This window comes from Hippichthys cyanospilos, chromosome 16, assembly GCF_059441005.1.
Source record: "Hippichthys cyanospilos isolate Australia breed blue-spotted pipefish chromosome 16, RoL_Hcya_1.0, whole genome shotgun sequence".
Lineage (NCBI taxonomy): Eukaryota > Metazoa > Chordata > Actinopteri > Syngnathiformes > Syngnathidae > Hippichthys > Hippichthys cyanospilos.
In genome coordinates this window covers 669,317-682,444 of record NC_142384.1, presented here as the reverse complement: position 1 = coordinate 682,444, position 13,128 = coordinate 669,317, and the positions used below count along the sequence as shown (strand labels likewise).

General features: G+C 41.4%; 1 protein-coding gene across 5 annotated transcripts in view; it reads left to right on the top strand.

Annotated features, from left to right (window-relative positions):
* The window catches only part of LOC148410104 (syntaxin-binding protein 4), a 152,446-nt gene that overhangs the window by 83,887 nt on the left and 55,431 nt on the right, over window positions 1-13,128 (top strand). For all 5 annotated transcript variants that reach the window (XR_015868144.1, XM_088436542.1, XM_088436539.1 and 2 more), the window contains 2 exons: window positions 12,705-12,811; window positions 12,916-13,057. Coding sequence is in view for 4 of the 5 variants with exons in the window: in XM_088436542.1 (XP_088292668.1) it covers window positions 12,705-12,811; window positions 12,916-13,057 (249 nt within the window). In the remaining variant the exon portion in view is untranslated. The remainder of the gene's footprint in view (window positions 1-12,704; window positions 12,812-12,915; window positions 13,058-13,128) is intronic.

The window sequence follows — 13,128 nt, the reverse complement described above, 5'->3', positions numbered from 1 at the left end:
GCTCCCGTGTTACGAGATTAATCCGTTCTGCGGTTGGGCTCGTAAGGTGAATTCACTGTATGGCGGGCAATCCAAACCTATATTTAAATAACTAATGTGTTTAGAACCCCAAGTAAAAACATCAAAATTGTACATACATACTGTATTAAAAATTGGGACCAAAATAGTATAGTAAGTGCTAAATATATAGTATAATATACATGTATGCAATCAGAAAACATCATAAATAAAAAATATAGAAAGGATTTATTTACCTTCGAGTGGCGCTTGTTATGCCCATATTCCCGAGTAAGGGTAAACTAGGCTAGGCTAGCTTCGTATTTCTTGATTATCTCTTGCATCGTTTCCATATAAATCATCTTCTTACTTCTCTCTTTAACATCACTAGCAAACTTGGGACCTATGGCTAACCCATTCAAGTTTGAATTAAGCAGTAAAATGAACTATAAATATGGTTTCTTAACCACTCATGATAGAACAAAGCTTTACCATTCCATCGTTTTGAAACTAGTAAGGCTGACCAATAGCAGACCAGCATCTTTGTGAGGAGACGCCGACCTATAGCAGACCAGCATTGTATTGACGCGTTGCATGGAGGCCACAACAGAAAAGAACTGCAATTTCCTAAAAACACCTGCAGATGAAGACCAAACAACACAAATACAACACAAATACAGCCAACCCGCTGGGGTCATGACAGTTGTTTTTGTCACGAAGCCGGTAAAATACTGTAAAGAGTGGACGAAAAGACTCATTACAGTAATCCCTCGCTGTATCGCGGTTCATCTTTCATGGGTTCACTGCTTCACAGATTTTTTACAGTGTGGATATTTTTTACAGCGCATTATGCTCTAAATCCTAATTGGCTCAGGGACTTTACTGTTGTCTCGAAATAAAATATTGACGCCGTACTGTATTGATTTTTCACGTGTCAATTTATTACAGAAGGCAAGAGGATCCAAAAGCTTGCTTTCGTCTCTCCTGTGTCTTTCCTGTGTCCGAGTGCGCTCAGCACACAGGTTGCAAACGTGCTAGTAAGCACATTGATTGACAGCTTGGTCTCTGGGAGCCGATCACGTGACTCGTAGGCGTGCCGAGAGCAAACGGACACACCCGGTCTGTGTGCCTACATAGAGAGCAGAAATGCACAGCTATGGAAATATGACTTTTTACCTAGTTTTCTTTTGTGATGAATTGAAATTTCAAGTGTATTGTTATGACATTCGAGACTTCACTTTAATTCGATGTATGCAATCAGAAAACATCATAAATAAAAATAAATATATAATATATATAATATTATAAATATATAATATATATAAAAATATAGACTTTTTCAATGATATATCCGTTTATAAAAATATTCTTGTTAAAAAAAAGAAAGAGCTCAACAACTATTCATTGAGAAACATTGCTGTAAGTGATCGTGGAAGGAGCGTGCGTGCGGGTTCAGGACGAAGAATCATAGCTGGGACTGTGAAATACGCAAGTGACAGTTTCCAACTTTGTCCTACTATATTAAAATGATTGTCTTAAACAAATTTGGGGCTTTAAAACAGGTTTTGATTTTCGGTTCGATAGTTTAGTATTGCATTGTAAAATAATAAAAAAAAATAAAGCTGGCTACTTCACAGATTTCACTTTGTGCATGTTATTTTTGGAATGTAACCCCCACGATAAACGAGGGATTACTGTATTCCACATCGCAACATGAAAACAACGTATGCCAGGGACGCTGTAACACGGGGTCCACTGTGTGTTATCTTTTTTACTTCATTGTTGTCTTATTCTATGGGGACAAGATGGTGAAACAGCAGCAGAGCAATTCTACAAGCAGAGCCTGTCATGATTATAAGGCATGATGGTGAGGGGTAAGGGGAAAGGTGGATCCAAAACGCAGGGAATCTGGGATGAGATGTGCTCAACAAAAGGATTTTATTCATACACAGAGACTAGGCAGAATGCGATCAGTTCAGGACCAATGATGTGGGAAACAGGGTCAGGGAGCAATGTTCCCTCTAATTTTCAATGCGCCTGAGCATTCACACAAACTCCCTGAGCAGGCTTTGGACCACGGTGAGCAACTTCTGACATGCACACAGTGAGTCACGGTGCACATATCTGATGCTCCTAAAGTGACCGATATCACATAATTCACATTTTTTCATTCACAAGCAAGGAAGGAGGGGGCCTCTGAGTAATGTGCTTTTGGGTACTTATCCCGTCGTTTATGAAGGGATAGCTGAGGTGATTAGCGTTGTCCAGGATCAGTAAGGGAGAACGATGCATCTGTAATTGACATGTTTGTAGGAGCCAATTCACAGCATTTGGACTTAACAGAGTTACTTTAAATTTCATTTTTTGTAATGGCCAAGAGCTAGAAAGTTATTTATTTGTTTGTGGGTTGTTTTGGCTCACTGCCCAATGGACATTTATGTTACTGCCCCTTTAAGGCAGAGGGAAAGGTGCATAATACTGGTCCTTTAAGAGCTTTAGGCCAGCATCACAGAGGCAGTTGAGATTGATCGCAGATTAGAGAACACGGTTTCTTTACCGTAATCTTTGCCTTTTATTTAACGTATTTTTGTTTGAAGAGCTTTGGAACTACTATGGAATTACATTTATTCTTTTATTGAATCAAAGATAGAGCTGTGGATTCTTTTTAAAATTTTATTTATTGTATTTGAACCTTAGCAAGCATGCAAGTAAACCAGGCAGCCAGAAGTCTCAACCCGCACAATGTTGCTTAACAAATCACAACTATTTTTGTTTGTTTTCAACACGTTTGTCATTTAATATTATTTTTATATCTTGAGCAATAAGTGTTTTAGACATGACAGTGTGATGTGTATAGCACTTGTCCCCATGGCAATAAACGAGCTACGTTGTGAAAAAGAAAAATCTCACTCACTTTCACCCCTTGTTCTTCCACTTGCATATACTCCAACAGTCATTCCATCTTAAAAGAAGCACATTTCTTTTTTACTTTCGCTGGATGAGTGGATGTGTCGCTGCTCGTTCGTTTCGCAAAGAAAAGAGGTTAGCATGTGCATCTCTTAATTCCACACTGTATGTTAGCTCACCTGTACTGGGTGTATATGCAGGGAATGTTTCTGTCCATGCGTTTGATTCGATGAATAGTCTAAGTGAAACTTATCGTGTCATTGGCTGGACACTTGTCACTCGCTGTCAAGATGCAAAATGGTACAGAAAACAATATTATCGGTCTATGCACAGCATAGCTTTTCTTGCGAACTGAGAACATGCGAGCAGTGCGCAATTGCGCACGTGCGCAGCTTAGAGGGAACACTGTCAGGGAGACAGGGAATTCTCCGAACTGGAGCACGTAGCAGCATCAGACGGCAAAAACAACAATGTTTGACAATGACCCGACAACTGGCTGTAACAAAACTGGGGCTTAAATACCTGGACGCTAATTAGGAACAACACAGAACAGCTGGAAGGAAACGAGAGGCAGAGGAAACTAATTGGCTGAAACACGGGGGCTGGAACACACGGACAACAGTTGGAACAAATCACACAAAGATGACAGACGCGAGGGAAACCAAATAGGGACAAGACACGAGAACTAAAGAAGCCACAACTGGAAAATACAAGGAAAAACCAAAAACAGAAAACACACAACAGAAACTTGACAAAGCCAAGGCTTTCTCCCACTTGATTTGTTTGTGTCTCTACTGGGTCTCTGGACTATACAATGAACCTGACACCAAAACATTTTGCAGACGAGAAAACATTGAAGCAGTATATTACATTCTAAAATCCACCTTGGACTCCAGCTTTAAATATTCTCCAGATTTTAAGGCACTAACAGGATTGTAGTTGTTGTTTGGTAATTTTCCTGCAGAAAATCAAGGGGACACAATAGAGTTAAAAAACTTTATATTTGTCTACATAATAATAATAATCGTTGCATCTTAGTGGCACAAGGGTGCATATTTAGCCCACTCCAAATTACCTGCTAAAATCTTTCTGTGCCATTACTCAGACCTGAAATATATTAGGTTTGACTACAGAACTTGAGAAAGATATGTTGTTGAAAGATCACGACTGACAGGCAACAGTGGCTTTTTGCTATTTATTTATTTATTTATTTATTTTTGCAGCACATAGTATTTCACCACTTAGCAAATCTGCAGTGCCTGCAGTAAATCTGATTTTATTCCAGTGAGTTGTTGGTTTCCCCCTAGGCTGACATTTGTTGCATATTCTTTTCACAAGCTTTACATGGAGAATTATTAGGTGTAGCAGCCATAGTGTTTAAGGAGTCTAGTTTGGTGTTCTCAGCGTTTTGTCCTGCATATTGAAACTGATGTTACTCTGTTGGCTTGGACAAATTGATCTTCACCTCTTTACTGGATTGTTTTTCAGCTGAATGCCAAGCATGTGATAAAATCAACAGCTCGAAATAACAGATATTTGTTCTCATACGGAAAATACAAGATCATCGTATTTTCATAGCCAAAACATGCAGCATACTTTAAGGTGCAGTCCCAGTTGTGGGTGCTATTTTTTAATTTAACACACACACACACAAGATGCACTGTATAGTTTGGCGCTAGCCTAAAACATGTAGCATGCATCCACGCTCGTGTATTTTATTTTAAAGATAGATAGATAGATAGATAGATAGATAGATAGATAGATAGATAGATAGATAGATAGATAGATAGATAGATAGATAGATAGATAGATAGATAGATTTGTTTTAGGGTGGGCATAGGGCAACCAGTGATCTTTTGCGCCGTGTGGCCGCTGCGGAGCCTGCGTACCACACTCTCAGGCAGTAGGTCAGTACACTCTCCACATCAGTGTGGTAGAAGGCTGGGCCTTCTTCACCAGCGACCTTATGTTGTCCATCCAGGAGTTGTCAGAGGCAATGTGGGTGCCCAGGAACTTGAAGGTGGAGATGGTTTCCACCTGTTCACCATTTATGATAAGAGAGGTGTGGTCTGGTCTGTGTTTCCTTAAGTCCAATATCAGTTCCCTATTTTTTTGGACGTTCAGGGACAGGCTGTTGACCGAGCACCAGATTGTTTTTCTACCTCCTCCCTGTACACTGATTCCTCTCCGTGGATGATCAGCCTAACCACGGTGGTGATGTCCACGTATTTTATGATGCATTGGTTTGGTGGGACAGGGACATTCGTAGGTGTACAGGGCATACAGCAGAGGGCTCAGGACACAACCTCGGAGGGAACCAGCACTGAGGGTGATTGAGGCACTGAGGGAAGATTAGTAGGGGCCAAATTTCACAGTCTGGGGGCGGTGGGACAGGAAGGGTAAGGGTTAGGGTAACCCTAACCCGTTTTTCATCCAGGTGCAGGTGGGGGGTGGGATCTGGAGCTGGAACATTTTATTGTAAAGGATGTCCGGAATTATTGTATTGAAAGCTGAGCTTTAATTCACAAAGATTATCCTCACGTAGCTTTTCTTGTTCTCCAGGTGGCTCAGCGCAGTGCGAAGTGAGAGGGAGATAGTGTCATCCCTGGACCTGTTTGTCCTGTAGGCAAACTGGTGGGAGTCAAAGTATGGGGAAGGAGCTCGCTGGGTTGCTGGGGGACTGATCGCTCCAGGCATTTCATTATTACAGACGTCAGGGCAATGGGTCTGTAATCATTCATGCTGTCAATGGCAGATTTTTTGACCGGAATGATGGTGGAGGCCTTCAGGCAGGTGAGGACCATAGCGTGTGTCAGGAAGAGGTTGCATAACCTCGTGAGGATCCCTGTCAGCTGGTTTGCACACGCTTTAATCACTGCCCCTGGGATGACGTTGGGTCCAGGAGCTTTCCTGGGGTTCACTGTTTTCAGGTTACTCTTCACCTCGTTCTCCTGGGGAGAGAGAGGAGGGTTGCTGGAACCAGGGGGAGGCAGTATCTGCAGGTGATTGGTGGTGGTCTCAAACTAGGCAAAGAAGGAGTTAGTGAGGGCCTGAATACCCCTCCAAATCTATCGTGGGTTGCTGTCGATTAGTTGACCTTCCACTTTCTTCTTGTAGGTGACTTTGGCTCTTTTAAAGCCCCTCCCTAAGTCAGCTCTGGCTGTGCTGTAGTGACATCTGTCCTGAAGGCCGAGTCACGAGCTCTAATCAGGGTCTGGACTTCACTGGTCATCCAAGGCTTCCTGTTTGGGAAGACTGAGATGTGTCTCTCCTCAGTGGTATTCTCTATACAGCATTTAATGCAGAAGAGGACAGACTCTGTATATGTGTCCAGGTCCTGATCTTCAAAAATATTGTCTGAGTGGCTGGCTTTGTTTGCCTCCTGCGCGGGGTGTTGGCCGGGAAGAGGAATAGGGAGAGATGATCTGATTGTCCGAGGCGGTGGAAGGTGGAGGCTCTCTACGCATGTTTAATATTGGAATTAACATGGGTGAGTGTGTTTTCTACTCTGGTTGCACATTTGACATGCTAGTAGAATTTGGGGAGAACCGTCTTGATGTTAGCTTTGGTGGGTCCCCGGTGATGATGTGCACATCATCCGGATGGGCCCTCTGTTGGTTTGCCACAATGAGCTGGAGCTGGCGGAGGGCCATGCTAACGTGAGCATCAGGAGGAATGTATGCAGCAGTCACAGTGACTGCCGTTATGATCCGTGGCATATAGAAGGGCCAGTACCGGACAGTCACAGCCTCTAGGGCCGGTGAGGAGAATGTGCCGACCACTCTGCTGTCTGTACACCAGTCCTGAAGTACATAAACACAGAGACCCCCCTCCTCTGGTCTTACCGGAGGCTTTGGTCCGGTCCTGGCGGGGAATGGTGCGACTGAATAGTTGCACTGTTGGGTCAGGGATTAACTGGTGTAGTCAGGTTTCACAGACAATCAGCAGACAGCACTCACGTATGCCAAGGTTGTAGTTTATCAGCAGCTCGTCCATCTTGTTCACTAGGGATCTGGAATTTGTAAGGAGGATGGATGGTATCGGAGGTCTGTGTGGCTGTTTCCTGAGCCAGGCTTGCAGGTCTGCCCGGCATCCACACTTTTCCTTCCTCTGGACTCTACACCAATCCATGGAGTGCCCGGTGGCCTTGCTTTCTCTGTTGGTATGCCGTGAGACTGGGTGAAGGCGCTCGTGGTTTTGGTCTTCGCTTTGAGTCCAATGTCTAATAGTGTTTGTTGGCTGTACTGTACGGTAAACCTGTTGTTTTATCATGCATTTCTCATGATTACTACATTTAACGCGAGTAATCCAGTAGGTGGCGCCAGAGCCAATTTAGAGACCACTGCGAGGTACCTATTGTTCCTCCCCAGATTATTATTATTATTATTATTATTATTATTATTATTATTATTATTATTATTATTATTATTAAGGCCCGAGCAGTGACCACTGCGAGGTCCCTATTGTTCCTCTCCAGATTATTATTATTATTATAAGGGCCCGAGCAGTGACCACTGCGAGGTCCCTATTGTTCCTCCACAGATTTTTTATAGGGCCCGAGCAGTGACCACTTCGAGGTACTTATTGTTCCTCCCCAGATTATTATTATTATTATTATTATTATTATTATTATTATTAGGGCCCGAGCAGTGACCACTGTGAGGTCCCTATTGTTCCTCCCCAGATTATTATTATTATTATTAGGGCCCGAGCAGCTACCGCTGCGAGAGCCCTCTTGTTTTTCTACGGATTAATATTATTACTATTATTATTATTATTATTATTATTATTATTATTAGGGCCCAAGCAGTGACCGCTGCGAGGTCCCTATTGTTCCTCTCCGGATTATTATTATTATTATTATTATTATTATGATAATAATAAAATTGGATGAAAAATTGGATATTTTTGTGTTTCCCAAAACAATGCAAAAAAAATGGCTCTGCAGCGCCACCTAAGGTCGAAAAAGTGCACCTGGTCCCGGCCCGTTTGACCTAGAGCTACAAAAATTTTTAGGCATATGTAGGACCTAGAGACCTAAAAAAAAGTCAGCATGAACCATGTGCTCAGATGTACAGAAAAAGAGATGAATTTTTGAATGTGCATTTTTGGCCCAATTTTGCATGTTTGCAGGTCCCAAACTGCTCCTTGTTTCTCCTAAACGCTTTACTCAATCGCCTTCAAATTTGCTGTGGTCTATAATTAGACATAGGGGCACAACTGGGCAAAATTTGGTGCAGATCCGCTGACATATATGATAGGGGCGTGGCTTCAAATTATGTGTTCAATTTTTCCTTCACCAAGAGTGACATAAACTTTAATAACTTTGATGTACTAGCTTAAAAAAATCTAAAACTTCATAGACACATGAAAACTCATGTCTTTAACACCTTTGTAAAAAGTTTTTTTAAATACCTACTAGCGCCGCCTAGTGGTTGATTAAAATGTCATTTTTTACCTTTTCATGTATTGTGCTCAGTCTGAGTAAAACAAATGAAAATTGGTCAGAATATCATTAAAACATGGAATATTAAGGTTTTAAAATTTTACAACTTTTCGATAATGGGCGTGGTCTGCACGCCACCTCAAAGTCAGATGACTCGCCAAAACGAAAAAAGTGGCTGTAATTGGCCCCAAAATGGTCTTATGAGTGGAAAATAGCCTCTCACTCCCGGCCCGTTTGACCTAGAGCTACAAAAATTTGTAGCCTTATGTAGGACCTCGAGCCCTACAAAAAAGTCAGCGCGAGCCATGTGCTCAGATGTACAGAAAGAGAGTTATGAATTTTTGAATGTGCACTTTTGGCCCGTTTTTGCTCATTTGCAGGTCCCGAACTGCTCCTTTTTTCTCCCAAACGCTTGACCCGATCGACGTCAAATTTGCTGTGATGTTTTATCTGACTGTGAGGCACAAGTCTTCAAATTTTTGTGACGATCCGCCATCAAATATGTTGGGGGCGGGGCTTTATATTATGCCTTTGATGATTACTTTGCCATATGTGAAACAAACCTTTATAACTCAGTATTATAAGCTTGGAAAAATCTGAAACTTCACAGACACATGGAGACTCAAACCCTTAACACAAGTGTTTAATAAAATCTTCAATTGCTTATAAAGCCATCTAGTGGCAAACAAAAATGTCAGTCTGACGTCTCGCCAAAACGAACAAAATTGCTGTGTTTGGTCCCAGATGGTTTTATCTTTTCTAAACTTCATATATTTGATGGGTTTCTAATACGGAATACACCTATCAACGTATTTTTTGTTATAGTGCCAGCGCCACCTAGTGGCAGCCAAAAATATAGCATTTTTTAAACGTTTTTATGTGTTTAGCTGAGCCCTTTAAAGTAATATCGCTGAAATTAAGTCTGAGAAGCCTCTAGACAGCCCTGCTGACCTCCACCAAATTTCGATAATGGTCGTTGCCTCTACGACCATTTTCATTCCGAAGCTTTATCTGTCCAGTAAAAGTTGCTGTAATTTGACCCAGATGATCTGATCTTCTCACAATTTCTCACATTGGATGAAAATATTCTCCTAAACATATCGACAAACATATATTCCAGTTTAAAGCTAGCGCCACCTAGTGGCTGCAAAAAATGTCATTAGTCGAAAGATTACAGTCAATCCTGTTTGGTTTGACCTACAGCTATGAAACTTTGTAGGCAAATGGAGGACTGTAAGACCTACAAAAAAGTCAATAGAAGTGATGTGCTAGGATGTACAGAAAAATTGTTATGAATTTTTTTAATGTGCAGTTTTGTCCCATTCTTAGACATTAGCTGGTCTCAAACTAGTGCCTTTTTCTCCTAAACGATTCACCCCATTACCTTCAACTTTGGCACGAATAATTATCCAACTGAGGGGCACACATAGGCCAAATATCGTGAAGATCTCTTGACATAAAAGATGGGGGCGGAGCTTCAAATTATGTTTAATTCCTTCGCCAAGAGTGACAAAAATCTTAATAACTCAGCTATGACAGCTTCAAACCATCTGAAACTTTCCTGGGACTTTAAAAGTCATGCAATAATACAGCTATGTGATAAACTTTCAAATCATTTACAGCGCCACCCAGTGGCGGACAAAAATCTCATATTGTATACTTTTATGCACTGTGAAAGGCCTGTTTGACTAAATTAACTCAAAAATGGTCAGAAAAGCTATGACACATTGGAACATTAAGGCTCTCAACTTTTATGACTTTTCATTAAAGGGCGTGGCCTCTATGCCAAGTCAAAATCCAATGTCTCGCGAAAACGGTAAAAGTTCCTGTAATTGGACCTAGACGATCTGATATTTTTAAAATTTCGTATATGGGATGGGAGTCCAATGTGAAACACACCTAACACACCAATGTTTTCTGAAAAGCCAGTGGCCATGCCTTATGCCCTCCACAAATCAGTACGATGTTTCGACAGTGGTTGTGGCCTATATGGCATTGTAAGTCACAAAATTGGAACAATAAAAGCTGCATTAACTCCACCCACATTGTCCCACCCTGTCTAAATTTTACATATTTGGTAAGAGTCCTGCACTGAAGTCATCTACAACTACTTTTTCATCGTTCATAGTCCTTGTTCATACCCCGACCTGTTCATACCCCAACGTGCACAGGTCTGCGAGGGCCCTTTTTTAGTTGCTTGCGGCTCTAGTTTATATTGTTTCTGTGTTTGGTACATGCAGCATCCACTTCAACCTGTGGGCCTGGAAGGGGGCTCCTCCCACCTGTTGTCCCTTCTGGCGGTTTCTGATTTTCCCCAAATTGGGGTTTTTGAGTTTTTCCTTCCCCTTCTGGGAGCTTTGACAGGGGATGCTGTTGTGTACCTTATACTGAAAAGATGTCTTTGTACGACTTCTTTTCTCGAAAGAGGTCTCCACATGACCTCTTTTCATCTGTGAAGCCCTTTGAGACTTTGGTGATTTAGGACTATATAAATAAAATTTGATATGATTTGATTTGATTTGATTTTATAATCTGCTTGCTTCTGGAGGCGCTAGGGCATTTGCTTCAACAGTTGCGGGCTTCTGCGCAAGCGCAGATGGATATGTGAGTTGCCCGTATAACTTAATAGACAGCTGTAATAGCTAACCGAGTCATAAGATCGCTATCTAGAGGCCTCACGTTAAACATGACATGAATAGATGCTCACTGCAGGCAGGTGGTGCAAGGCTCACCAAGCAAGCTACGCAGTGTTGGCTTTGCCTGATTCTTTTAGAGGCCTAGCGTAGCTATGAGCTAACCTGTCCCGACTTGGTCTTATTTCTGAGTGGGCTACCAGGGGTGCTACACATGCGCTACGGTGCTTTAAACAACTTATGGGGATACCCGAGTGGATATGAAGTATTGTACATCTCAGCTCGAAGGTAAACAGAACTCCTCAAATTGCTATGATGCGTTTGAAAAAAACCTTTGGAACACCCAAGTGGATACACTGTACATCACAATGCCAAGAGAAAGAGACCTCCACAGTGAAAAGGTGAAGAAAAATCGGTAGATATTGAAAAGACTGAGCGATTGTGAGCGTTTGTTTTGATGCGTGCAAGCCTTTTCTTGTTTGTTTCATTTTAATATGTTTGTGTTATTTTATTTCGTTCATATTCAGTTAATAGTAAAGAAATAAAATGACGTTCTTCCTATATTAAACTGTGACTTTTAATTTGGACCATAAAATTTTGTGGATATTTATTTTAAATGGATATTTATTTTAAATTATTATTTTTTTTCAGTTTTGACAGCATCACGTGTACTGACAAGTTTTAATGGCTGATGCCGTTTTATTGCTGTTTAAAAGCTCCAGAAAATAGCCTGTGTAGCCCAGTAATGCGTACGTGTGTGCATGGGGGCTATTTATTGGAGTGTCTGACATCACCGAAGGCGTTCGTGTGAAAGTCACGGCCTGCCACTGCGCAGTGTGTCGGCAATGTTCTCAGCTCGTCAAGCAGCGCGCTCATTGATGTCATTCAGTGCACTCGGTGCACATCATCACACCTTTTTAATTTTGGCGATAATTTATGACCGGATCCAAATTACAGTTGATGAATAGTACAGACAGCTAGATGTTGAAACTAGGTGCAGTAATATAAAGCTGAATAAGCACAGTGTTCATTCTTGACTCTTCTGTTGCTGTGTGCAGCAACACTGATTTTGATTTTCAATTGCATAATAAATAATGCATTAAAAAAAAATGATCCAGGTATCTTAAAATGTTTGACATTTTTCAGTCATAATACACACAGGAGAAAAATTACACTGCACACGTAAGTTTGGGGGTCATCAGTTCTCACTTATAAACTGGCAATGAACTATGCTAAGTTCATTTAATTTTCCAGGCAGCCACCGCAATCACATTCTAGGTATTCATGAACAAAATGTGATGAACAAGATTCAACATAGAGGGGCAATCATGACAGGCCATGATTGCTCTGGATGCTGGGCCAGATTTTTAAAAAAGTAACTTGCCAGGGCAGTCATGGTGCTGTTGAGAATCCCAAGGCAACTGTAAGAAAATGTGCCGAACCTAACAGCATGCGACAGGATGTAACAATGTCTAATAAAGTGGGAGGTCATACATGGCAGAGGAGGATGTTTTTTGCTCTGCTCCCCTCCCACCAATATCTCCCCACTTTGCTAATTTCGTCCCGTACTGTCTTCTGTCTCAACTCTTATTTTAGCTTCCTGCAGTATTCATCCAGCTTCTAATGACAAGTTGTGTTGTAATGTTGTCATTTAATTGTGTTCATTCAACACAATACACTTGCCAGATTGAAGACATTGTCTTTTTGATTTGGTTGGGCAGGATGGACGTCTAAAACCAGGTGATCAGCTCATTGCTGTTAACAAAGAGTCCTTGATAGGTGTTACCAACGAGGAGGCCAAAAGTATCCTGAATAAAGCCAAATTCAGGTAGGTGGAGCTCAGAGCACACATTTTATGACACATCTCCACCCTAATAATTACACTTCTAATAATGTACAAGCAATGTATCTGTGATATTGTTATATTCCCAGTCAAGAAAGTGCAGTGGAGATTGCTTTCATCAAAGGTAAACGACCTTTCCAAAGCAGTACATCTATTCACAGTGGTATTCAGCGGGCAGGAGCCTACAGTTTCAGCTCTGGACGTTTAAAAGTCCACATCCAATCACCTGAGGTCTGATTGCATTTCTTAACTTCCCATACTCCCACTTTTAATATGTCAAGTCAGAAATATATATATATATA